The 22,663-nt window shown below is 50.4% G+C and overlaps 12 protein-coding genes across 12 annotated transcripts; 4 read left to right on the plus strand and 8 right to left on the minus strand.

Annotated features, from left to right (window-relative positions):
* Positions 1 to 10: 10 nt before the first annotated feature.
* BJY04DRAFT_158107 (phosphoribosylaminoimidazolesuccinocarboxamide synthase) lies at positions 11 to 1,350 on the minus strand. Its single transcript, XM_073708988.1, has 4 exons — positions 1,323 to 1,350; positions 973 to 1,253; positions 533 to 908; positions 11 to 456 (listed from the first exon to the last, which is right to left on the minus strand). The coding sequence occupies exons 2-4, from the start codon at positions 1,120 to 1,122 to the stop codon at positions 80 to 82; spliced, it is 903 nt and encodes a 300-aa protein (XP_073574833.1). The 5' UTR covers positions 1,123 to 1,253; positions 1,323 to 1,350; the 3' UTR covers positions 11 to 79.
* BJY04DRAFT_158023 (glycosyltransferase family 69 protein) lies at positions 1,336 to 2,957 on the minus strand. The gene is made up of 3 exons (XM_073708987.1): positions 2,209 to 2,957; positions 1,937 to 2,162; positions 1,336 to 1,878 (listed from the first exon to the last, which is right to left on the minus strand). The coding sequence occupies exons 1-3, from the start codon at positions 2,800 to 2,802 to the stop codon at positions 1,481 to 1,483; spliced, it is 1,218 nt and encodes a 405-aa protein (XP_073574834.1). The 5' UTR covers positions 2,803 to 2,957; the 3' UTR covers positions 1,336 to 1,480.
* Positions 2,958 to 3,113: 156 nt separating this feature from the next.
* BJY04DRAFT_205614 (cytochrome c oxidase subunit VIa) lies at positions 3,114 to 6,164 on the minus strand (the record flags this gene model as incomplete). The annotated part of the gene is made up of 5 exons (XM_073713617.1): positions 3,114 to 4,709; positions 5,456 to 5,503; positions 5,665 to 5,824; positions 5,887 to 5,911; positions 5,999 to 6,164. 5 exons carry the CDS (start codon positions 6,162 to 6,164, stop codon positions 3,114 to 3,116), a joined length of 1,995 nt encoding a protein of 664 aa, XP_073574835.1.
* Positions 6,165 to 6,364: 200 nt separating this feature from the next.
* Positions 6,365 to 8,875, plus strand: BJY04DRAFT_158138 (DNA-(apurinic or apyrimidinic site) lyase APN2). The gene is made up of 6 exons (XM_073708989.1): positions 6,365 to 6,530; positions 6,587 to 6,599; positions 6,649 to 6,694; positions 6,746 to 6,878; positions 6,928 to 7,637; positions 7,688 to 8,875. The coding sequence occupies exons 1-6, from the start codon at positions 6,503 to 6,505 to the stop codon at positions 8,636 to 8,638; spliced, it is 1,881 nt and encodes a 626-aa protein (XP_073574836.1). The 5' UTR covers positions 6,365 to 6,502; the 3' UTR covers positions 8,639 to 8,875.
* Positions 8,876 to 9,617: 742 nt separating this feature from the next.
* On the minus strand, positions 9,618 to 10,913 carry BJY04DRAFT_158150 (uncharacterized protein). The gene is made up of 5 exons (XM_073708990.1): positions 10,524 to 10,913; positions 10,295 to 10,472; positions 10,147 to 10,245; positions 10,043 to 10,095; positions 9,618 to 9,987 (listed from the first exon to the last, which is right to left on the minus strand). Exons 1-5 carry the CDS (start codon positions 10,873 to 10,875, stop codon positions 9,806 to 9,808), a joined length of 864 nt encoding a protein of 287 aa, XP_073574837.1. The 5' UTR covers positions 10,876 to 10,913; the 3' UTR covers positions 9,618 to 9,805.
* Positions 10,914 to 11,072: 159 nt separating this feature from the next.
* Positions 11,073 to 12,986, plus strand: BJY04DRAFT_158170 (uncharacterized protein). The gene is made up of 5 exons (XM_073708991.1): positions 11,073 to 11,247; positions 11,307 to 11,544; positions 11,608 to 12,043; positions 12,097 to 12,636; positions 12,686 to 12,986. Exons 1-5 carry the CDS (start codon positions 11,152 to 11,154, stop codon positions 12,786 to 12,788), a joined length of 1,413 nt encoding a protein of 470 aa, XP_073574838.1. The 5' UTR covers positions 11,073 to 11,151; the 3' UTR covers positions 12,789 to 12,986.
* Positions 12,727 to 14,646, minus strand: BJY04DRAFT_158186 (cytochrome oxidase assembly protein SHY1). Its single transcript, XM_073708993.1, has 5 exons — positions 13,763 to 14,646; positions 13,185 to 13,697; positions 13,032 to 13,137; positions 12,803 to 12,963; positions 12,727 to 12,752 (listed from the first exon to the last, which is right to left on the minus strand). The coding sequence occupies exons 1-4, from the start codon at positions 14,016 to 14,018 to the stop codon at positions 12,864 to 12,866; spliced, it is 975 nt and encodes a 324-aa protein (XP_073574839.1). The 5' UTR covers positions 14,019 to 14,646; the 3' UTR covers positions 12,727 to 12,752; positions 12,803 to 12,863.
* Positions 14,129 to 16,026, plus strand: BJY04DRAFT_158173 (UBX domain protein). The gene is made up of 5 exons (XM_073708992.1): positions 14,129 to 14,317; positions 14,385 to 14,437; positions 14,501 to 14,622; positions 14,692 to 15,715; positions 15,776 to 16,026. The coding sequence occupies exons 1-5, from the start codon at positions 14,239 to 14,241 to the stop codon at positions 15,806 to 15,808; spliced, it is 1,311 nt and encodes a 436-aa protein (XP_073574840.1). The 5' UTR covers positions 14,129 to 14,238; the 3' UTR covers positions 15,809 to 16,026.
* Positions 16,027 to 16,180: 154 nt separating this feature from the next.
* BJY04DRAFT_214908 (uncharacterized protein) lies at positions 16,181 to 16,888 on the minus strand (the record flags this gene model as incomplete). Its single annotated transcript, XM_073715346.1, has 3 exons — positions 16,181 to 16,213; positions 16,281 to 16,533; positions 16,653 to 16,888. 3 exons carry the CDS (start codon positions 16,886 to 16,888, stop codon positions 16,181 to 16,183), a joined length of 522 nt encoding a protein of 173 aa, XP_073574841.1.
* A 350-nt stretch (positions 16,889 to 17,238) lies between these two features.
* BJY04DRAFT_181203 (Sas10/Utp3/C1D family protein) lies at positions 17,239 to 18,694 on the minus strand. Its single transcript, XM_073710172.1, has 3 exons — positions 18,437 to 18,694; positions 18,215 to 18,381; positions 17,239 to 18,162 (listed from the first exon to the last, which is right to left on the minus strand). Exons 1-3 carry the CDS (start codon positions 18,615 to 18,617, stop codon positions 17,767 to 17,769), a joined length of 744 nt encoding a protein of 247 aa, XP_073574842.1. The 5' UTR covers positions 18,618 to 18,694; the 3' UTR covers positions 17,239 to 17,766.
* Positions 18,695 to 18,884: 190 nt separating this feature from the next.
* Positions 18,885 to 20,270, plus strand: BJY04DRAFT_214910 (ketopantoate reductase family protein; the record flags this gene model as incomplete). The annotated part of the gene is made up of 1 exon (XM_073715347.1): positions 18,885 to 20,270. The coding sequence occupies one exon, from the start codon at positions 18,885 to 18,887 to the stop codon at positions 20,268 to 20,270; it is 1,386 nt and encodes a 461-aa protein (XP_073574843.1).
* Positions 20,271 to 20,284: 14 nt separating this feature from the next.
* BJY04DRAFT_205616 (uncharacterized protein) lies at positions 20,285 to 22,026 on the minus strand (the record flags this gene model as incomplete). The annotated part of the gene is made up of 6 exons (XM_073713618.1): positions 20,285 to 20,715; positions 20,765 to 20,827; positions 20,881 to 20,935; positions 20,984 to 21,535; positions 21,591 to 21,709; positions 22,011 to 22,026. 6 exons carry the CDS (start codon positions 22,024 to 22,026, stop codon positions 20,285 to 20,287), a joined length of 1,236 nt encoding a protein of 411 aa, XP_073574844.1.
* Positions 22,027 to 22,663: the final 637 nt, after the last annotated feature.

The following is a 22,663-nucleotide window of genomic DNA, read 5'->3' on the forward strand; positions in this document are numbered from 1 at the left end:
TCATCTTACAGCACTTACCCAGCATAGACAGTAGTGACATCTTATAAGCCTCTACTCGGCATCAAGACCGCAAAGAAACCTAGTTTCCTCCGGTGATTCGCTCCCATGCCTCTTTATATTTCTCACTCGTCTTTTGCGCGATCTCATCAGGCATCCGAACACCTGGCTTGCCCTTCAACCCCTCCTTGACCAGCCAATCGCGCAAAAACTGCTTGTCGAAGCTCTGTTGACCTCTGCCGACCTCATACGAATCCTTCGGCCAGAACCGTGACGAGTCCGGTGTGAGCACTTCATCTGCGAGAACTACCTCATTCGTCTCCTCGTCCACGCCAAACTCGAACTTTGTGTCTGCGATGATCACGCCGCGGGTCAGGGCGTAGGCGTGGGCTGTCTTGTACAGCTTGACTGCCAGCTCGGCGACTATTGAGGCATACGGTTCGCCTACAATCTTGGCGGCTGGTGCAGGGTCATATCAGCTCTTCGACTTTCTCAGGAAACGACCCGCGACATTAACTACAAGAGAGCCGCCTACCTTCGTCAGGGTGGATATTCTCATCGTGCTCCCCCTGCTCAGCCTTTGTGCTGGGAGTGTAGATTGGACCATCTGGGAAAGCCTCGCTCTCTTGAAGGCCCTCTTTGACAGGGATGCCGTGAACAGTCCCGGACTTCTTGTACTCGTTCCACGCGGAGCCCGTGATGTATCCACGGACAATAGCCTCGACCGGAAGAATCCGCAGCTTGCGGACCTGCATGCTGCGGTTCTGGAGCACAGGGCGCAACGAGGCGGGGATTTGCGGGGGAAGGTCGAGGGTGATGAAGTGGGTTCGGAGGGAGGGGATGGCGTCTGTGAGAATCTGGAACCATTTCTGGGTGCAGAGCGTGAGGAGTATGCCCTTTTCGGGGATTCCCTAGATGATTGGGTGCCGTTAGTAATGTGAGGTGGTAACGCTTCTCTGGATTAGACAGACGTACGTTCGCCATAATTACATCGTACGCAGAGATACGATCCGAAACCACCATCAATGCCACTTTATCATTGACCTGATATAAATCACGAACCTTGCCTCGAGCAATAAGAGGCAAGGCGCCTTGAAGGTCCGTAGTGGTGAGAGGTTCTGCCATTGCGATGGATTTGGTGGTTGAGGAAGGTGCGTCACTGGGAATTTTTTGGCGGGGTCGATCAACTCCGGCTTCGGCCTGAGGCACGCTTCGATGCTAAGTAGGTATTGCAGCAGCAGGTTTACTTTAAGAAGCTAGATACAAAGCCCGCCGGGTTGTTATTAACATTGCTCAAGGAACCCTGGTTTAGTCAAGAATCTTACATTAATGCGAGGTCACTGCGTGATTTTTCCGACACAAGCCAGCTATCTTCTATTGTAGAATATATTCTAAAAGGTTGGTATACAGCACAAAGCACCTTGTGCGATTGGTCTTAGTTCTTGACTGCCGATACTATAAGCCAAGGCCTGATTTGAGAGCATCATGTTGCCGTGCTCTGGGGGCCAAAGGTCAGGCACCAGTCGCCTGGTTCTTTGTTCTTCTCATTTTCAGCCTCCCATGCAGAGAGTCGAAAGTAAAGGGGCCATCCTTGCAGGAATGGGGGTGTGGACCAGCGGCGCAACCGGTTCTCCCATATTGACGCAAATAACTCCCAGGTCGAGAGCCAGTGTATGTTGGAATGAGCTGCTGCGTGCTCACGGTCATTATCTCCAATCCTAACAAAGGGGTTGAGATAGACCCCTCTTCGCCTAGAAAGTGAATTGTCCGCATGGATCAGACAGCGCTCAGAAGCTTCAAGACCCTTGGCTGCAAGGCCCTCGGCTACCTCCCGAAACCGAATTGGGCGGGTCAGGTAGAATGCTCCTGTATGCATAAAGACTATAACGTAGTATCAGTACTGTGGGTAGCGCCTGCACTAAGTCTCTTGTTCACGTACCCATTTGGCCCCAGCAGCTTCTAACGTGGACCGGCAACATTGATTTCAAAGCGTCCCTCGACTCAGCTGCGCGGAAGAACGGCCATTTCTGCATGATAATCTCATATCCGTCTGCGTCTCGAAGGGCGGATACATCGAGGTATGATGGGGGGTTCAAAATGTCGAAAGAACAGGCAGCCGTATATGCGCCATAGTTGGTATTCAAAAGGGAGAGTACATCATCTTTCTGATTCGCATCAGCAAGCGATCAGTTTGAGAGGTGTATTACCTACCGTAAACACAGCATCACCCAGAAATAAGATACGATCAAAGAACGTCCCAGCATCCCGAAGATCATATAAAGGGCGAAGAGCTTCATTATGCAGCCGAGTGAGATACGTAGTATGTTTTCCCCCGACCGGGGTCATCCATGTTGCGTCTTCTGATGTCGTGTCGGAGATTATGATACTGTGCCGCACTCCGACCTCATTCAGCGCCTTATCGAGCTCGCGCAGAGCTTCCTTTGTACCGGTGCTGCCGCCGCTTTCATATACCGTGACATATACGTTTTCTGGTCCAACAACATCGGCTAGCTCGACTACTGCATTGTTCCAGTGTTTCGAAAGAACTCGTTTGGCGTCCCATTGTATGCTGGCGATGTATATTCGTTGCCGTTCGGGTGGTTTATAGTCGATGTGGACTTGTTCCTCGTTGAAACGGCGGTAGGCAAGGAGAACATCCGCCGTGCTCCAGATGAACAAGGTCAAGAGGAAGAGCTGCAGGAGACGCCTACGGAGCTTATGGTGTCGCGAAGCATGTCGGGCGGCAGTCGATATCAGAAAAAGAAGTCCAATTGCACAGGACTTGCATGTATCTAATACATGCATCTGAGATCACAATCACGAAAAAGGGAGGTTGAGAGCCACCAACTTGCCAAGCGGAGAATCAGCAATCAATCACCCCGGCCGACGCCTCGAAGCCTGAGGGCCTTCACAGTTTCACTGTGCAGTGTGCAGGCGCCAAGAGGACCAGCTCCGGCCGGCTCCACCGACTTGCAAGTTCTCCGCATTAAACATTTATCTCTGCGAGATCAACTTAACTAACCTACACCACACGAAAAATTGAAAAGAGATGATTCGTTCTATATCTACACCAAGCACAAAAAGCGGAGAGGATATCAAAAATAACCCAAAACACCCTACTGGCTAACCCGAAGCTCAATGTCCTTCAGATATTGATCGAATATATCGGAATGACCCGATGGCTCTGCGACTGCGATGTATGTATCCGGCCGGATCAAGTACGCCGCACCAGCCTCCAGCCCGACTGCTCCGTACTGGGAATCCCAGGGAAAGGTATGCAGGGGAATATTGCGGCTCTGGCACCATTCGATCATGTCCTGCTTGTGCTCTCCATAAACATGGACTTGCCAGGTAATAGAACTCAAACTGTCGAAGTTGTCGACATCGCCTACAGGGGCCCAAGGCACACGGTCGCCGCCGTGAACATAACCCGCGGCTCCGGTTGACAACGGACTGTGCCGGTAATCGATCATGATTTGGGAAGCCTTGCGAAATATGTTGCGCCGGACAAAGTCGATCTTGGTAACAAACGGCGCAAGGTACGGCAAGACAGTTGTCCGCATAAACCGCTCAAAATAGTTCTGGGAAATGACGGTATTGAATCCTCGATCTGTCGAATTGACAAGCTGATTGGCAAATGCGCGGCGTTCGATATCATAGCTGTCAAGTAACGACAATGCAGCTTGTCCTTTGATAACCGCCGAAAGCTTCCAAGCAAGGTTGATCGCGTCCCCAATCCCGGTGTTCATGCCCTGTCCTCCAACAGGAGAGTGGATATGAGCGGCATCACCAACCAAGAAGGCTCTGCCTTTGCGGAAGGCTGCAGCTACACGGTGATGACTTCGATATGTGGAGAACCAATTCACCTTGTCGATCTGCAGCTTCAGTGTCCGCTCCATCTGCGGGGAAACGTCCTCAAATGTCACATCGATGCCTTTTCCCGCTGTCGTATCGTCGATAGCCCCAGATATACGTGCTCGGCGAGTGTTGTCGTACGGAAACAACAGCATGAACTCGGACTGGTTGAACGTCACATGCGCTTCACCGTTGATCGCCGGTCCACTGGCCTCGATGTCGGCGACGAAAAAGATATGGGAGTACGTCGCGCCTTCGTACCCAATGCCAGACGCATGGCGGACAACCGAGTGCGCTCCATCACAGCCAGCGAGAAATGTGGCTTCACAGTCCTCGATACGGCCATCTTTGGTCTTCAGCTGACCCGTGATTGAGCTGTCGTTCTCGGTATAGCTGATGAGTTCGAGATCGCGCTCCACTTGAACGCCGAGAGAATTGAGGCTGTCTTCTAGAAGTTTCTCATGCTGCGATTGTGAAAGGATATGGATAAACGGATACATCGTGAGGCCAAAGCCGAAATTTTCAATGTCGAGTCGTCCCTTGTGACTACCTTCGGTCCAGATATTCGTCGCTTTAATCCTATGTCCCTCTGAAATTATCTCTTCGGCAAGGTCTAGTTGACGGTATAGTTCCAGGGTTCGGGCATGGATAGCCAACGCCCGCGACGTCGACTCATCCGTCTGCGCTTTGTCGACGATGCGAACAGAGATACCTTGTTTAACTAGCCATAGTGCAGTGACAAGGCCGGATGGACCAGCGCCAACTATCAGTACATCGGGGCGGGCCATGGGTGAAGAATAGTCGGATATAGTATATAATGGAAGTAGCGTGAAGAGTATATAAAGTTGCTTGGAGTACTATGTTGGAGTAGTATGAAGGAATGTGTGTCTTATGGTAACCACACCTGGCGCCCACCTTCTCATATTTATAACTTCTCGTTCCAAGGCCGTGAAGTCACCAGAACAAATTTCCCAGTGCTAATGACCTCCTTGGTGAGTGCATTTAGTCTCGATGTCGGTGTTCCGCGGCGCCGTCGCTCCCGCATCGGCTTCCGCATCCCGTTTTCAGCCCGAAGCTTCGATCCCGATCTCTCCCTCAACCTCACAGCCTTACCGACAGGGCGTGACCAGAAGCAGTATCCTTAAAAGCAATGAGTCACGGCATTTCTTAGGTAGCGATTGACGTTTTTTAGACTTGTGCTTACGTAGCTACTTATCTAGACAACTTCGGCTGCTGTGAACCTTTACCGAATGTTCCTAGACTTAGCCTTTGCGAATTACGCCGCAAATCGCCGGGGCGGTGTCTGTGACCTATTCATGATTCACATATAGCGCCGTGCCTCGGTCCTCTTGCAGCGATCGCGGATTGACGGGACATTAATGAGGCGTTGGAGAAATTGAAAGAATCCAACTCTTGCATATGGTTGTTCAGTACAAAAAAAAGAGCATGTGGGATACATAAGAAATTCAAAGATGCATGGTCGAGGGTAACCGCATTGTCAACATATACTTGTGACTCTAATATCTGGACTGTCCTCCTCCCTGGATAAATGTACATGTCCTTCGTTACCGGAAATTGGTATAGTCCTGATGAACAGGCGTACGCTCAGGTAGCCTTGTCCTTGTTGTGATAGTTGACGCTGTCGTTCCAGCTGCGGAATGTTAGTAAATGAGTTGCTGGGCGCTCAAACTCGAGAGGTCGATCCGGATCGAGAGCGTGAAGAGAGTAAACGGGAGACTTACAAAATGGTCTGCAAAAGGTGAGTTAGCAACAAATTAGATAAACGCAGTAGAATAGATGCTGCAAACTGACCTTATCACCATTGCCCCAAGGGAAGTTCTTGGCACGGATGTTCTGGTAAGGGTACTCAACACGCTCCTCAAGCGGGGGCATGTGCTCCCAGTGCTCCCAATGCTCGTTCCAGAGGTTGTAGGCGTTCAACCCTCCGCCGATCAAACAGGGAACAACGGCGCTGAATCAATATGAGTATTGCGGCTTCAGACGTGGAAGAGGGGTGCCGGTGGCATGACATACAAGATGGAGAGCTTGCGCCAGAGGTCTAAATAGCCAATTGGTTAGTGACATTCAAATATACCATCTGCGGCCTTGGTATAGGGCCGTATATCATCATTGGAAATAGACGTACCGCTGGTGGAGGCAGCATGGTGCTTGACAGCAGCTCTTTCACGGTTGAACTCGTTGTCAACGATCCAGGAGGGAATGGACTGGGAGCTGTTGAAGCGGCGCGGGGTAGCAGAGCGAACCGGAGCGGAACGCTGGGCGAGACGAAGGGCAGTGCGTTGGGCGAACATGATTGCTGAATGAAGAGCAAATGGCTCACACCTGTGTATTGCTTGCTATCCAGAGGTGGGAATATCAGACGATGTCCGGCCCTGTCGGGTGGGCGAATCGAAAGCCGCTTAGCGCTTCCCGTGATTCGCTCGCTGCTGTCATTATGTCAGCACACTCGACACCCTTCGTGATGTCACGCTTGTCAATAGTCACGTGCTATCTTACTTCCTTTCCAACTCTTTATGCATGGATGAACTCAGAAAGCTGATACAACGGAAGCCATAGGTTCAAGCGTCTACTACACCCCTTGAGCATTTGGGCAGTGTACTATGTACCGTCGAGGCTCGTAGCAGCCGGGATGGGGTTTCGCATCACGACATGGAACGGTAAAGCTTCCACCCAATTACCAATTAGGCTATACTAATCCTGGTTGTGCACGTAGTCAACGGCATTAGGTTTGTGATTAAAACTGTGCCATAAAGCTCCAGTCTTAACTTCAGTTAGGAATCCATTCTCGTACGAGCCATGGAGGAGTACACGGACCTTCGAGGTGATTTTGCCCCATCTCTCTAGTATACGAAGCGGGCTGACTTTGCTTTAGTCCATGTTTGACATCCTGGAGTCCGATATCGTCGTCTTCCAAGAGACGAAAATTCAGCGCAAAGATCTGAGAGATGACATGGTCCTGGTGTCCGGGTGGGACTGCTATTTCAGTTTGCCCAGAGTAAAGAAGGGTTCGACTCTCAGCAGTCAGTATAGCATGAATCGGCTAACATCTATCAGGCTATTCTGGTGTGGCAATATACACTCGTAATGCGACTTGCGCGCCTATTCGCGCTGAAGAGGGTTTAACAGGAATTCTATGTCCGCCCAACTCATCGGTACCATTCAGAGATCTACCAGAAGACCAGCAGATTGGTGGATACCCCACAATAGAGCAGCTGTCGCAACTCGAAATTGAAGAAGAAACCCTTGACTCCGAAGGGCGTTGCGTCATTCTTGAGTTCCCTGCCTTTGTTCTTATAGGAGTCTATTGTCCAGCTAACCGGGATGAAACTCGAGATGCTTTCCGTCAGAACTTCCTCGACTTGATGGACGCTCGCGTGAGGAATCTAGTTGCTATGGGCAAAAGAGTGTTTGTCACTGGCGATATCAACATTTCGAGGGGCGAGCTTGATGCGGCACATGCCGCCGAAAATATCAAGAAAGGGGCTACTACAGAGGACGAGTTTGTCTCTATCCCTATACGGCGACTTTTTAACCAATTGTTATCGGACGGGAAAGTTTTGGGTGACCGAGATGAGGGAAGGGAGCAGCCAGTTCTCTTCGATATTTGCAGATCGTTCCATCCTAACCGCAAAGGGATGTACACTTGCTGGGAGCAGAGAATAAATGCTCGACCCGGAAACTACGGTTCACGAATAGATTATGTTCTTAGTAGCTTGTCCATGCAAGACTGGTTTTCCGACTCTAATATCCAAGAAGGGCTCATGGTAAGCTCCGAGATAAATCCCAAAATAACTTTGCTGACAATGGGCGTCAGGGGTCGGATCATTGCCCAGTCTATGCGGTGTTCAAAGACAATGTGTCTCTTAATGGGACCCAAAGCCACATTTATGATCTCATGAACCCTACTGGAGTGTTCAAAAATGGTCAGCGCCAGCGGGACTACACGTTGAAGTTTCTATTACCACTGTCAGGGCGATTGATACCGGAGTTTGATAAGCGGAGGAGTATCAGAGACATGTTCATGCGAAAGCCGAGCCAGCCCTCTCCGAAAGTGTCTTCTCAGCAGCAAACTGCAACCCCCACGACAAAGGAGATCGATGTTGCCACCGAGAGCGCGGAGACCGCTTTGGCCGTAACAATTGCCAACAATTCCACCGGGACACCCGAAAACTCCAAACAGAATGAGAATAGTCGCAAAAGACCGGCTAGGGCAGAGAACCCTCCCATCAAGCGTTCGAAGTCCGGCATTTATCAAACTCCGGCTCCTACTGCTGGGCAAGGGACTCTGAAGGGATTCTTCAAGCCGAAGACCCTCCCAATAGTTGAGTCAAAAGACCCCAGTTTGCTGAAAGACGAGCATGTCCGCAATGAAGAAGGGGCTTCTCAATCACCCAACAGGTCCTCTAAACCCCGTGATGAGCAAGACGCTTGCAAAAAGTCTGCAGAAGTCGCTCAAGGCTCTGAAGCATGCAAGGCTTCGGCCCCTGTAACTCTGGCGCCACCTCGAGAGGAAACGAACTTCGTTGACCCTGTCGCCAACAAGGAAGATTGGTCGAAGCTATTTACTAAAAAGCCTCCTCCGAAATGTGAAGGGCATAATGAACAATGCATCAGTTTGAAAACCAAGAAACCTGGGGTGAATTTTGGCCGGACATTCTGGATTTGTCCACGGCCATTGGGCCCCAGCGGGAACAAGGAGAAGGGAACTGGCTGGCGATGTCCTACCTTCATCTGGGCCAACGACTGGGATTCTTCCACTATGTAACTACTAGAATTCTGAGGTTTCCTATGTTCCAAGAAACCAACCAGTCAAGCTCATGGCTGGCTACGATCTTACTACCAAGCATAGTCATCGTTTAAGCTCGGATCCCGTCCATTGCCGCATGGTTCTCTCGGCTTCACAGTTCGCGCAGTAGCACTATGGGCTCTGCCCTCTGATCTAGGGAAATCTCTAGTCAGGATATTTGGCTGCTTTCACCTCGTGACAACTAGCCGAATACCTCTGGAGAGGTCTATTAGGTACTTGCCTGAAGAGTCGTCAAGTGCCCTCTCCATTCCCAGCGACGGGAAGCTCAGGATACCTTCCTTGCTCAAGGTTAGCCACCTTGCTCAATCTTCAGTCGCTCTCCTTACGCTCCTTTCGTCCAATTCATACGGGCTCCGGAACCACATCTCACAACCCATAGTGACCGGTTCATGCCAACATGCATCTATCGAGTTTGAATCACAAATGCCATAGATGACAAATGGCAAGCCACCAATCTATTCATGGGGTCCAGTCATTGAACCCACAAGTCGTCAGATGGCTAGGTGCGCGTTCGTGATGGTTGTATATAAAGGGACGAAGGCCCATCTCGGCTGCGCAACAGAAGAGCCTTGCGACCAAATAAGCCGCAAACATCTGTCATGGAGTCGATTGATATGGAGTCTGCCAAGGTTGATTCAGGGCTTGTTATTACAGCCGGAGCTCTTCGAAACTCCAACGCTCGCTAGGGCAATGCGCAGGACGGGAACGGTTTTCAGGCGCCAGATTCTACCTGCGCAAAGGACGTCCTAGCTTGAGTACATACAAACCGCGACAAACGTATCTGGAGCAATCTTATTGGTCCACCACTCCGCTCACATTGAAGGTATGGCAATGGGCTAGGATGGATGTTTTGCCGAACCCTTTGGGACTCGATGGAAAGAGATGACTATAGGGCTAGCCCACAGTCTAGCCTGCAATAGTGGAAGGAAGGAGGCTTGTATTATAATGTATTATAAGATACGACACAAGGTACATAGGTCGTGGCACACAGCGGAATAGAGCGCTACCAACTTTGGACCAACGTGTGCTATACACAAACATCGCTTTTGTTAACTCCTAGAACCAGACGGGATATATATCCTCGACACCACCATTAACGCCAACAAAGATCATGATATCAACAACTCAAAAGACAAGAATCTCAATTTTCTTTTCTTTAGCCCCATACCGCTCGCGAAGCTCAGACCGAGTGAGCAGCTGCAGGAGTGGAAGATGGGTTTCTTTCATATCGAAGATCCCTCGTTGTTTTTGGTCAACGTAGGAACCATCAATGACAATGCGCTTCAGCTCATCCAGCTTCAGCGAGCCTGTGGTAATCAGCACGATGGATCCAAGCCAAGCAATGAGCAGAAGAAGACATACCGGATTCAATCAGGTCCGAAATACGGGCTGGCGTTCCAGCGCCAATTGCGACTCTGAACTCCCGGTTAGCGCTGGGGTTAGATACTCATAGGGTTTCGCCATACCGCGCCCGTTCGAGGAATTGCTTGGCTTCTTCTAGCTTGATATGCTTCGCAAAAAGTTTACCGATAGGGGACTCCTTTGTTTGGAAGATGCGGAGAGCCCTGTTCAACTGTCAGCATACGAATTGAGTCAGGATGTGTACTGCCATACCTCACGACATCCGCAGCACGGAGGCCTGCAGGGGAGACAACAATGGTGTGAGGCGTGCCTTTCTGCTCTGCAGCCTTTGCAAGATCTGAACCTTTGGCGCTGAAGGCTTTCAAGAAGCCCGGAAGCTTCTCTAGAGTCCTGTCGGAGGTGAAAGATGAAGTATCAAGAAAGGCGGAGTCTGTGTCTGGATTAGAATTCTGCAAATTGACGAGAGATAGCTTTGCCATACCTGGAACACTGAGATCTTCCAATTCAACTGCAGAAAGTTCCTTATTGTGTCGTTTGGCTTTCTGAACGAAGTGGTCGGCTAAAAGACGCCCGTCCATCTTCCCAATCGCCTCGTCAACAGTACCCTTGCGCTCCTTTTCAAGCGGCTCGCCCCGAAGAGCCTTGGGCTTGTCGGCTTGATCTTTTTTATTCTTTCCTTCCTTCCTTTTCTTATTCTTAGGACCATCAGCGACGGCATCTGTGGTTTTATTGGTGTCGGTCTTGCTCTTTTTGGAGGGTTCTTCGGCCTGTCTCTTGCGCTTCTTATCCACCTTGGCAGCAAGGCCTGTCGGGGTTTTAGCTTCGCCAGACATGTCTAAAGATTTTAAGACTGCCGAGGATATATTATTCCTGTCATTTTGAGACGATGATATAGCACCGATAGCAGGGGAACTTTTTTGTGATGAGTCAGCAGACTCTAATCGATAAGCTTCGGCCAACGAAGGCTCCACCATTTGTTATGCCGAGAACGCGCCCGTACCCAGTCTTCTGCCTTCTCGTTCGTTGACATATCTGATCCTCTTATTGTAAGGGTGCTGTCTCTGTTTGATTCATATACTAGATTTCCGAATGATTGTCTGTTAGCAACAATGGCCAGTACTCCGAATCCGCGTTTACGCCGACCTGCGCGAGACTCCGACATCTCTGGAGCATCCACTCCAGCCGCTGATACTACACTTACTAGGGTTCGTGTTCAACTCAGTCAGTTTTGTATCAGATTCTTTCTAACTAAACGCTATTGTAGCTCCAACGTCTTCCTATTAATCCTCGTTACCCTTCCACACCAGGCCGGCTGGCAGCATCGACAACTCCGCGAACAGCCTCGCGGTGGACACCAGGAAACAGAGGGGCCGCTCCGTCAACCCCCTATGGAGTTCGCGCAATGCAACGGCGCGCAGCGAATACACCCGGTCGTGATCGTCGGAAGAGCAGAGGAGGTCAGCGCGAAACCGTCTTTGATGTCCTTCGTAACCTCAGTAAAGGTATGTGTTGAACAGTGAGATACCGCATTCAAGCAATTGCATTGACTGACGCGATTCTCAAAGCACTCGCCCCTGAGTCACAACCTATACGTTCCTCGCCCCAGCCACCGCCCGAACCGGAGCCGGAGTCCGACATTGATGAGATAGATGAACTTGATAATGAACCTGCGCCGGAGAAACCGCGACTGTCACTGCCGTTGGAGGAGGTCGACGAAGACGATGATGAGGAAAGCCCACAGATACGCCCACCACGAATGTCGATTGCGCTGGAGGATGATGACATGACGCACACTTCTGTTGAGTATCCTCGGAGGGCCGCCGTAGACCGTGATAGAGCACGGCTGTCTATGATGAGCTATGGTGCCCGGTTGAGTGAAAATTTTGGGGATGCTACTGGGTTGGAAACCGGCTCAGATGATGGCGATGACACAGGCCTGATACAGGATGACGGTGGGGGTCAAGATGAAACTCTCATGAGTCAGGGTGCTTTCGACAGAGGGTAAGATCGAGATAGCTGGCTACGATTGTGGTCTATTTACTGACGTGACTTAGTGGAGAGACGGAAGATCTTGGGCGATTCAATTTTGACTTCAATTTTCCATCCCCTAATGCGCCAGCTGAAGACTTGGACCTCGACGAGCCTAATGACGATGAAGGGTTTGAGTTACCGGCAATTGACCTCGATCCAGACCTCGGCCCAGCGTCTGATGACAGTGACGTTGACGACGCTACCGGCGGCTTCGGCTTAGAATTGAACCTTCAGGATAGTGTGTCTATGAGCGATAGCCCAGGACTTGTTGGAGGGGGGCTACGAGAAGAAGACACTGTTGTTCAAGGCTCGAAGCAGAAGAAATTGTCGCGTCATGGTATTCCAGTCCCCAATATGCCTGCTGGCGTCGTTAAGAAACTAGCTACGCGGTTTGCTCGAGTCCGAGCAGGACCCAAGGCAAAGGTCAGTAAAACTACTTTAGCAGCGATTGAACAAGCATCTGCGTGGTATTTCGAGCAGGTCGGCGAGGATTTAGCTGCATATTCTAGACACGGGGGACGCAAAACCATCGATGAAGCCGATGTCACGGCTCTGATGAGAAGGTGAGTTTCTTTCCCTCGAGGTAAAACGAGTTCTGATGCTAATTAATAGGCAACGCCACCTCAATAATACCACGACGGTATTCTCTCTCGCCCAGAAGTATCTCCCGAAGGAGCTCCTGCAAGATATGAGACTCGCGCTACCTCCGAGATGAACAGTACATATTACAGTGGGGGATCATAACCCATATAAGCCGAACGCCATTGTGAATAGACACTCACACAGCTCATCACCAATTCCGATTTTGACGGACACGGCGCGTAGCCTCATTGGGCCGCTTTCGAACGATCATCCACAGCATGATACTAGTGGCAAGGGACAATCCATACCTGTCCATGTGAGCAATGGGCACCGAATCGAGGTCTCAATAGACCCGGCAACGGTATTTGAGACTTACCAGGTGAAGATGTACTGGCTGTGGTTGTTTTTTAGGTTTACTTCAGCAGCCCGGCCAATCGGCATACCCTTGGCTTCCCTATTCATTGCCTCAAGGAAATCCGGGACTGAGGGTTGTCAGTCACGCTCGAAGCGCAGGTAGAATTTAACCTACCCATAGTTTGTTCAATCCAAACTGGCTGGCTTCCTGTAAGCTCAGCCATTTGTTCAACGTCTGGAAAGTAGAACTTCCCGTCGTCCGGCTTGTTCTCTGGGGTGAACATATTCTTCTTCCAAGGCTGTCGTATTAAGCCTTCAACTGTCACTTCGCCCTTTGGAAGCCCCTCCACTCTGTCTTTTTGGTTCATCAACTTTTTCGAAATCCAGCCTCGGTTCACTAAGACCGTACTCTCCCCTTGTTCTCTCTCCAGCGGTGTAATAACGATGAATCCATCCTGACCCTCCCGCATACGCGGTCCAACCAACATTTCCTGGTCATGGCGGAGCCGCCCTGTAGCATAAACTCGGCGATAATCGAATTCGGAAACGACGGATGGGTCGACACGCGGCGGTAACGGGAGAGGGTCCCGGACAAGGCGGTCTTCGTACTTTGCGATCAAGTTGGTTTTCCAGTCGAGACGTTGAATCTGCCATGTGCCGAGGGCAAATGATATGATAGGAATCAGCGCTAGAGTTTTTAAAGCTGGTCAGTAACTTTCATGTTGGAACGAGGCCGAGCAAAGGGAGGCACACCCAAAATGATTAAGCCTGGCCCGTGTTTGCGGCCGGTTCGCACCAGCTTTGCGGGGTGGTCGACAACGGATAACCAGCGGGAATCATCGCCCATTTGTTGACCGTTGTAGAGCCGGACTTGCATCTGCTGGCGACGGCATCTGGCACAGATAGAATTGGGCTTGAGTGTCGGACGGGGACTCCGAGCGGAAGACGAGATAGTATGGCGCCATGCTTGAGGCGCGGTCCGTTGGAGGGCCGAAAAGATAGGACGCATGTTCGATTGAAGTTTATAAAGTCCTTTATAATTAATCCAGTGTTTCGGAGGAAGGCCGAACTCCAAATTGGCTCCTGAGATGGAAGTACATTGAAGAAGGAGAAATTGAATGCCGTGATGCGGAGCTTAGTCGGCCCCGGCTTATGCGCCGCCGACGCTTTCACTATAACTGGCCTGGGAGCTTTGTTACGTCGACTCTACAACATCATTCTAAACCAAAATGTTCTTCTCCGGGACCTTACAGGAAGGAATTGCTTTGGCTCTTCGAGAGTCTAAAGCTGTAATATGTTTCGTACCAGGTGTGTCGACTGAATCTCTGGACGCCCTCGTCATAGTATCCCGCTGCTAACCACCTGTCTTCAATAGACGACAGCGAGACGAGCTCGACGTGGCAGGATGTTTACTTCAGGGCCGATGAGGTACTGTTATCACTTGCAGGATCTATCCTCCGAATGCTCATGTTGACCTGAGTCCTTGTTCAGCAATTCATCAAGCTGGTCGAAGCGCGATCTGTCCTATTGCGCATTCTGAAGGATAGTCCAGAAGCAGGATTCCTAGCTTCTGTCTGTCCGGTATCTCAATATCCTACTGTCGTTGTAATTAGGTATGGATGCAATCCCTTGAACCGCGATTTCAAAGGAAGACCACGGCTCAGTCGCTGACTGCTTTGCAGAAATGGAACGCTACGAGAATATATCGTGCCTAATATCTCAAAGGACGAATTTCGCGACCGACTTGCGGCCGCTCTAGATGATAGCAAACCTGAAAGCAAAGCGGCCGCACCCTTAAGAGCTGATCAACCAATACCAGAACCTGAAGCAACAAGCTCTTCCGTCTCGGAACCTATTGTTACGACTCCTACGTCAACCGCCGCTGCAGCGCAGATTCAGTCGAACTTGGAACAGTCGAGCCAAGAGGCACAACAAAGTGGTCCAAGCTACAAAGGAAAAGAGCGTATGGCGGAGGTTACATCTGAAGCTTCTCAGAAGACCGTACCTCCAGCACAGAAGGAACAGCATAAACCTCACCCAATAACCAGCACACCCCAGGAAAAGGCCCCAAAGAAGGAGATCAAGGGAAACGCACCAATACGAGTATCTAGGATTGGGACATCCGCAGAAGAACCGTCACTTAACTGGCCGCGGCCGCCTGCTGGCCCTCCGACACAATATCGTCTTCAAGTCCGACTCTTCGATGGCAGCTCCGTCCGTTCAACTTTCTCTCCCTCACATACCGTTCATAAAGAAGTTCGTGGCTGGCTTGATAGTCAGCTGGAGGAAAAAGGCCCATACAACCTTAAATTAATCTTGACCCCGCTGCCAAATAAGACACTCACAATTGCCGAGGAAGGCCAACCTCTCAGCGAGCTTATAACAGGATCTACGGCTACTTTTGTCATGATTCCTGTCAGGTCTTATGTACAAGCTTACTCGGAGTCAGCGTCATTACCTGTCCGGGCAGTATCCTTTGTATACAACATTGTCTCCTCTGTTGTCGGCACTGCAACTGGGTATCTAGGGTCGTTGCTTGGCTTCGTCCAGAACCGGAGTGTGCCATCACAGACCGAGCCCTCCCAGTCTAACGAGCCACAAATAAGCAACGATAGTACAAGGCATCGGCGGCCATTCGGCCCCAATATCCGGACACTGAGGGACCAAGAAGGCGATCAAGATAGGCAGTTCTATAACGGCAATCAGGTGCGTCTTACTCCACGCAGACTTTCTCATAACTACTTACTAACATTCATCACTCCGAAGCTGAATTTCGAACCTCGACGCGATGATGAGTAATGAAATCATATGTTTTACTTGACTGATAACACTCCATGGTATCAGCAAATTTATAATGTGATAGGATCGACGTGCCTGAACACAGCACGAATACGTGAAGAACCGCCGGAACCAAGACTATGAAGAGGAGATTATTCTTTTTCTGAATGGGTATCTTTGTTATCTGCAGCTCAGAAGCAGATTTTAGCGAGCAGCCAAAACTCTTGATGGCCGAGGAGTTTGAGATTCGAAGAAAATATTAATACAACCGGAGCCTTGATTACGCCGCTATGCAAACAAAATCCAAGATGAATTCCATCAAGAACTCAAGCTATGTATTTCGAGCCCAGAACCTCCGAGATGTTCCAAAGAAGTAGACACGATGCAACGCACCTAGTACGGCTTAGCAGCAGCCTGGCACGCTTTCTATAAAGGAGTATTAGCAACGCGATTCTGATCAAGTAAGAATATCGCGACAAGTGGGGAAACATACCAGCTGGTCAAGGTACCAACCGCAAATGGACATGCTGCCCTGGTTGTCATCCATGCACTTGCGGAAGTTGCGAATATCATTCTCGCAAGCGGGTGTCTCGAAAGAGCTGTTTATGGCACTGCTCTGCCAAAGACCATTGTCCATGGGCTGAGCCTGGGCGGGGGCAGCCTGCTGAGCCTCGGCAGGGGCGCTGGAACCGCCGCTGAAGAGACCGCCGATGGCGTGACCGATGGAGGAACCTACTGCAACACCACTATATATGAGGTTAGTAAACGCAATCTTATACTCGCAGGCGGTTCATAACTACCCCGGGTTGGTCCCGGGTATTTCTCGCCACCAGGAATGCGGTCGAGAGCTCAAGCTGTGACTTACGCAGCGGTAGAGGCCATCTGGCCGAAGAGGCCGGGGCCAGCGCTCTGCTGAACAGGAGCAGTAGCAGGGGCAGCAGGAGCCTGCGCAGCGGTGGGAGGAGCGGCAGCAGTTGAGTGAGGTTGCTGCTGCTGCTGGCCGTATGGCGAACGAGCCGGCTGCGCAGGAGCGGTAGGACGAGAGGGGGCGCTGCGCGCGGGGGTAGCAGCGGGAGCGGCACCACGGCGTTGACGAGGCATCTTGTCTGTGAATTAGGTTGAGAGTGGGAATTTGATGGGTTTATTTATGGAGGCGGGTGAAGGGATTATATAGTGAGCGGAAAGAAGACGGTCGAATAGCCGGCGGAGAATACTTCGAAAACTCCGGAGCGCAGGACAATTTAGTAGATCTTGATTGGCGGATTTGGAAGCTATGTCAGCATGCTTCGGGTGTGACCAGTAATTACCAGGTCCGGTATGAAAACTGGCACGACTAGCAGCAAACCTCTCGACCATGTGGTGTATTGGCATTACGCCTGATGTACTACTAACTACTCCGTACCAGTAACTACTAACATAGTTAGTAATAGATCTTACTATAGACTGCTATGAACTATATGAAGCACCTATAGTTGATTGCTGGAAGAACTTCTATTTAAGACCACTAGCCTAATTTGTTTGTACACCTCCTCTATTGTTGACTGGCAGATAAGATGCTTGTGGTAGTGGACCGCCCATATCTCCGTGCTCCGTCCAGAAACCCTGCTGACAACAGCTATGAATCACATATGTTGATGACCAGAAGCTTTTGTGAGTTGTCGGCTTTCAGTAATAGTCTGTCGGCTAAGAGTTGTGTGCTCGAGTAGTCGATACTGGACATTTGAAAGAGATCCCATAGCTCCAGAGGCGACGCCGCTGAGATCTCGAAAGCATCACAAGGATAAGCTCCAAGCCCTTCCGCTGTATGCTTGCAAGGCCGGAAACAGTGATTGAGCTGATGATAGACTCCCCACACATTGAGGGAGGCACGTGCCAATGTTGAGATGTAGGGTAGCATCGAAGAGCGAGCGTCTGGGCGTCGGCTGCGTTTTTGTCGGCATGTTGTGATCAATGTGAGATAACCAAGGAATAAGGTCTCTTCACGTTGCCTTTCGTGAATTCCTCGACTCCTCTTTCTTCTTCCGTCTCTCCTGCCGCCGTGCCCTGCGTTCTTCCTTGCTGCCAGTCTTTCTCTTTTTCTTTCGGTCCCCTTTATCATCAGTAGACTTTGCCTTGTTCTTTTTAGACTTTCTAGACTTTTCGGTCAATCTTGAAGGTTCCGCCTTCTCTGTTATCTGTGCCTCGTCGGCGTCACCGTCACGGTCAAGGTTGGTGTTGCGATTGGCATCGGCATCGAGATCACTGGAAGCTGGCTTTGTTGATCCTTCGGGTGTCGGGTTTGCTTTCTTGGCCAAACGTGACGCCATCAATTGCGCACGCGCCTTCTCTTTCGCTAGTTGTTCTTCTCGCTGCAAGTCAAACTTATCATTTCCAGCCTGTAACAGTAAGTGATAGCTCAAAAGTAGAGAAAAGAAGAGTATTACGTACGAGTCCATGTTTTATGAATCTGTTAGCAGCCTGTTTATCGAGGACCATAGACCGTTTTTCGGGTTCGGCCTCTAGCGACTTTATCTTTTCATTGTACTGCCGGATTCGAGTCAACTCTCGAAAAACGGGATGCTCTTTAGCCTCTACACCACGCAGTCGGAGGTATGCTTTGAGATAGTAAGCATGCGATTGATTTAAAGATGAGTTCAGAAAGGTACGTACAATATATCAATGACTCAAGAGCATATGTGATCATGACATGGAATTTTGCCTTGTCCATAACCGGCAGCTTCTTTGAAGTCTCAAGGACGGTGCTCTCCAGCACTGGAGCTAGAACCTCTTCAAGATCATCAACATGATCATCCAATTGTTCAAGTAGCGAGATCAGATTTGTGGATTCCATCCTGGCGATATAGGTAGCTTGCAAGAAAGATGAGATTGATGGAACTTTTCGGTGGAGACTTGAGCGCTTGCCGTTTTGTTATCGAGCGGTAAACGAGGCGGTGAACAGCTGTAGTTCTGCATTGCTCTCCGCTCCGTCGAGCATGTTTTTATCTCAGTTATTCCTCTCCTCCCACGCAGCTTTGAGCAGCATATGAAATGTTTGTTGCATCTAGGTAACTTTATATTCAGATTCATGGTGCCCAGTCACCATTTTTTACCCTCGCACATGCTAGGAGTCCGTCCGCTTTTGCGGGCAGCTGCCTCGGAGTTTTGCGGTTACAATGCGCATCAGTTTCAGCAGATGGCCCGTAGACGACTGGCATCAACGTGGTTGCAGGATGTCACTGATTCGACGAAGGAAGGCGAATCACACCGGCTGACCGGTCGCATTCATATTCTCGGACTTGGAAATGTCGGCACCTTTGTTGCTCATTCGCTCGCAAGCCGACCGTCTCCACCACCTATTACCCTACTACTTCACACCCCGGATTGGTATTCGGCTTTCCGAAAAAAGAAACATTGCGTGGCTATCCAGAGCAAAGGACTAAGTGACGTCAAAAATGGGTTCGATGTGAATGTTCTATACGGGGGAACTTGGCGCTCGATACCGTTCGACAGGGGATACAATGATGCGCCGGCAGCTGAAGAGCACGCTATACCCGAAGAAACTGTTGAGGAAGGTGTTGAATCTATTGATGCTCCAGGGTATAGCGCCATGGAAGAAAATGTCCCGGAGGATAATGAAGAGATCGACTGTCTTATTGTTTCAGTCAAGGCGCCTGTCACTGCAAGTGCTCTTCAAACTGTTCGTCATCGACTGACTCCAAAATCCACTATCCTGTTTTTGCAAAATGGCATGGGGGTGATCGATGAAATCAACCAGAAGATCTTCCCCGACCCCGATCTACGGCCAAATTACATAGTCGGTATCATTAGCCACGGCCTTCTTCAGTATAGCCAGTTCAATGTTCATCACACTGGGCTAGGCACGACGATTCTTGGCCCTGTGCTTCCACAAAGCTCTGTGGCATCAGGATCGGGTGACAAGGAGCTGGACTGGGCGCCTAGTACCAAGTATCTCATGCGCACGTTGACTTTGACACCCTCATTGGTTGCTGTTGCTGAACCCCCTTCCTCGGTCATGCTATATCAGCTGGAGAAACTGGCGATGAATTGTGTTATCAACCCCCTAACTGCATTGATGGGATGCCGCAATGGCGAGTTGCTGTACAATTACAGCTTCACCCGTATCATGAGGTTACTGCTCATGGAAATATCCAGTGTGATTTGCAGCATGCCTGAGCTGCAGAGCATTCCTGGAATTGAGAGCCGTTTTTCACCCGAACGTCTGCGCTGGATGGTTACTCAGCTGGCGAACAAAACAGAAAAAAACTACAGCTCCATGTTACAAGACCTGCGAGCAAATAAAACGACGGAGATTGAATTCCTGAACGGATATATCGTGCGTAAGGGCGAGGAACTCGGCATCAAGTGTGTCGTGAATTACATGGTCAAACACCTGGTGCTCGCGAAACAACAGCAGTTCCGGCAGCGAGACTCCAGTTACATACCAATCGATATCAGGAGTGACACTGGGGACAAGCCATCCTGAGCGTCTTATAGAAGTCAACAAGATACGGCTTCTAAGGCGCTCCGGCAGAGGTGCTCGACTTGCATCCATCTCCTCAGCAGCAATTGCACCTTTTCTTGATATTCCCGAGCTATTGTGCTAGAGCTGGTATTCCTCAATTCAATCAGAGCCAGGCCCGCTTCTTTTAAATAAGTACGGATCCAGCCTCGAATAACGTCTTCGGATTTCGCGGCATCTGCCCCCCTGGTAGAGTAGCCGAGGGCATAGTTCCGCCAGTCCTCGAGTGGCATATATTTGATGCAGGCTGCAATCTCCGTCCGGTAGCAGGTCCCTGTGGCGGCAATCTGGTAGCACCCGAAATACTGCTGCAGATTCAGTTCCTCTTGGAGTGACGGACTTAGGTCCTGGAATATGATATCGTCAAGATATAATGCTTCTGACTCGTTCGCTTCCAAGTAAAACCCATCTGCTCAAATTTAGCGAGCTGGAAGAGGGAGGGGTCGTGCGTGTCCTACATTCAGTGAACAGAAAGTCATTGGGATGAGGTCCGTAACTCATGAAAATCTCCTCCCCTGGCTCTGTAACGGGAGTCAGCTTGAACATGGGGAAGCTGACTTCCATAGGCACATACCATAAGCTCTAGCGGCTCGGAAGATGTACTCTCGACCGTCAAAATTCACGTTACACTATTTAGATCAGCAAACGACATTCCCATTACGGGCCATTGTGCATACTGCCTCATCTGAGTGGTTGAAGTAATCTGCGAAGGGTAGCATTGCCATAGCGTCGTTTCGATCGTCTGGGGCCTTCTCTCCAGGCGTCAGATAGAAGAAGCTCCTCGTGTTGACAATAAGCCAATGATATGAAAACAATTCCCAGTTGGCGTCTGGAAAGACCGCAGAGACGGTGTGCCAAGCATCGTGCAATCTTTTTTCCTGCTGGACAAGGATATTTTGATGGGAGGACTCATATTCGATCACGAGTTTTGGTTTCTGTATGCATCTCCAACGGCCCGAGATGGATGGTGGCAGGAGGCCGGGCGAAGAGGAGCCGCGCAAAGGCTCCCCCCAGAGTATCGGCATTGAGTCTTCGAAATCTTTCCTGGTTGGCCAGGTTCTCCTCCAGAGCTCATATCGCTCAAGATCTTCCGATTCTCCGTGGCACAGGAATGCGGCTAGGAGAGCATGGGTCGAAGTCTCATCGGGGAATTTGCTAGTGAACGAAGGAGGAACCGTCTCCACTGTCACCATTGCTTGTAGTGGCACTCTCACAATGGCTTCATTCTCCTATACGCGAAGCTTAGAAAGCGAGATTGACTGGGGATGCAGTCGGGTTGTATACTTTTATTTCTTGCAGAGCTACCATTCCTATACCACGATCCCCAAACCTCATTGGTCCGACGCCATTCACAATGATCCCTTGACCTACTGCCCACGATGTGAAGAGGTCATGCTCCTCACCTGGGGAGCAATATGAGTTCATCCCGCTCGTCGTTAGAGGAAAAGAGAGAGAGGAGTAAAAAAATCCAGATAACCATTGCTATCAATGCTTATCAGTAATCAGTACGGTGAGGCAAAGGGACGACCGGCGCTGTCCGGCTCCCTCCTCCGCATCATACCACTTGTGACAGTTCCAGCCATCAGACCAGTCTCCATGTCTGTCAAGACCTTGAACAGCAAGATGCTGCTTCTCAGGCGGTCTGCAGCTATATCCCTTACTGCACGGGAGATCGCATTGCCGTGCGCGTCTGTCGCACAATACCCCCACTCACGGTCATTGTCCGGCTTCAATCGCCCGTCCCCAAAATATCCGCACCATGTCCCGCTCGGATTTGTCGAGAAAGGTTTCCTCGCCGTTGGCTCTGCAGTGGGCGCTCTACTCAATCCTCGAAGAGCTGGTTCGTTCTACTCTCCTGAATTGCCAGGCCTAGAAGGGGAAAAAAAAGCTAATATACATCTCCCCAACTAGACCTAATCGCAACCCTCGGCGAAGTCACCGCAACCCCATACTTCATCTACCGACTCCGCGATGCTATGCTGCAAGATCCTACGGGTCGACAAATCCTCCGCGATCGTCCCCGTATAACCTCCGAAACTCTCCAACTCTCCTATCTTCGCACCCTCCCCGAGAATTCGGTGGGACGGACGTACGCCGCCTGGCTGGACCGCGAGGGCGTCTCCCCCGATACCCGCGATAACGTGCAGTACATCGACGACCCGGAGTGTGCATATGTTATGCAGCGGTATCGAGAGTGCCATGATTTCTACCACGCCGTCACTGGGCTCCCGACCTTCGTGGAGGGCGAGTTGGCGCTGAAGGCGTTCGAGTTTCTGAACACAGTGATTCCGATGACGGGGCTTAGCATGTTTGCAGCTATCCGATTGAAGCCCGCCGAGCGAGAGAGGCTTTTCTCA

The sequence above is a fragment of the Aspergillus karnatakaensis genome (genome assembly GCF_047715665.1).
Source record: "Aspergillus karnatakaensis strain CBS 102800 unplaced genomic scaffold BJY04scaffold_8, whole genome shotgun sequence".
Lineage (NCBI taxonomy): Eukaryota > Fungi > Ascomycota > Eurotiomycetes > Eurotiales > Aspergillaceae > Aspergillus > Aspergillus karnatakaensis.

Bases quoted from the DNA above. Each gene is read 5' to 3' on its own strand.
- BJY04DRAFT_158173 (XM_073708992.1), top strand. From the start codon at position 14,239: ATGTTCTTCTCCGGGACCTTACAGGAAGGAATTGCTTTGGCTCTTCGA. The intron at 14,318-14,384 runs GTGTGTCGACTG...TGTCTTCAATAG, and splicing joins TGTAATATGTTTCGTACCAG to ACGACAGCGAGACGAGCTCG. The intron at 14,438-14,500 runs GTACTGTTATCA...GTCCTTGTTCAG, and splicing joins TTTACTTCAGGGCCGATGAG to CAATTCATCAAGCTGGTCGA.
- BJY04DRAFT_158138 (XM_073708989.1), top strand. From the start codon at position 6,503: ATGGGGTTTCGCATCACGACATGGAACG. The intron at 6,879-6,927 runs GTTCGACTCTCA...AACATCTATCAG, and splicing joins TTTGCCCAGAGTAAAGAAGG to GCTATTCTGGTGTGGCAATA. The intron at 7,638-7,687 runs GTAAGCTCCGAG...AATGGGCGTCAG, and splicing joins ATATCCAAGAAGGGCTCATG to GGGTCGGATCATTGCCCAGT.
- BJY04DRAFT_158023 (XM_073708987.1), bottom strand. From the start codon at position 2,802: ATGCATGTATTAGATACATGCAAGTCCTGTGCAATTGGACTTCTTTTT. The intron at 2,163-2,208 runs GTAGGTAATACA...GATGCGAATCAG, and splicing joins TGGGTGATGCTGTGTTTACG to AAAGATGATGTACTCTCCCT. The intron at 1,879-1,936 runs GTACGTGAACAA...ACTACGTTATAG, and splicing joins AAGCTGCTGGGGCCAAATGG to TCTTTATGCATACAGGAGCA.
- BJY04DRAFT_158150 (XM_073708990.1), bottom strand. From the start codon at position 10,875: ATGTCTGGCGAAGCTAAAACCCCGACAGGCCTTGCTGCCAAGGTGGAT. The intron at 10,473-10,523 runs GTATGGCAAAGC...ATCCAGACACAG, and splicing joins GGAAGATCTCAGTGTTCCAG to ACTCCGCCTTTCTTGATACT. The intron at 10,096-10,146 runs GTATGGCGAAAC...CCGGGAGTTCAG, and splicing joins CAATTCCTCGAACGGGCGCG to AGTCGCAATTGGCGCTGGAA.
- BJY04DRAFT_158170 (XM_073708991.1), top strand. From the start codon at position 11,152: ATGGCCAGTACTCCGAATCCGCGTTTACGCCGACCTGCGCGAGACTCC. The intron at 12,044-12,096 runs GTAAGATCGAGA...GACGTGACTTAG, and splicing joins CAGGGTGCTTTCGACAGAGG to TGGAGAGACGGAAGATCTTG. The intron at 12,637-12,685 runs GTGAGTTTCTTT...GCTAATTAATAG, and splicing joins GTCACGGCTCTGATGAGAAG to GCAACGCCACCTCAATAATA.
- BJY04DRAFT_181203 (XM_073710172.1), bottom strand. From the start codon at position 18,617: ATGGAATCCACAAATCTGATCTCGCTACTTGAACAATTGGATGATCAT. The intron at 18,382-18,436 runs GTACGTACCTTT...ACTATCTCAAAG, and splicing joins TCTTGAGTCATTGATATATT to CATACCTCCGACTGCGTGGT. The intron at 18,163-18,214 runs GTACGTAATACT...TTACTGTTACAG, and splicing joins GATTCATAAAACATGGACTC to GCTGGAAATGATAAGTTTGA.
- BJY04DRAFT_158107 (XM_073708988.1), bottom strand. From the start codon at position 1,122: ATGGCAGAACCTCTCACCACTACGGACCTTCAAGGCGCCTTGCCTCTT. The intron at 909-972 runs GTACGTCTGTCT...CCAATCATCTAG, and splicing joins ACGATGTAATTATGGCGAAC to GGAATCCCCGAAAAGGGCAT. The intron at 457-532 runs GTAGGCGGCTCT...ACCCTGCACCAG, and splicing joins GAATATCCACCCTGACGAAG to CCGCCAAGATTGTAGGCGAA.
- BJY04DRAFT_158186 (XM_073708993.1), bottom strand. From the start codon at position 14,018: ATGCGTCCTATCTTTTCGGCCCTCCAACGGACCGCGCCTCAAGCATGG. The intron at 13,138-13,184 runs GTAGGTTAAATT...GACAACCCTCAG, and splicing joins TTGGATTGAACAAACTATGG to TCCCGGATTTCCTTGAGGCA. The intron at 12,964-13,031 runs GTAAGTCTCAAA...TCACATGGACAG, and splicing joins AGCCAGTACATCTTCACCTG to GTATGGATTGTCCCTTGCCA.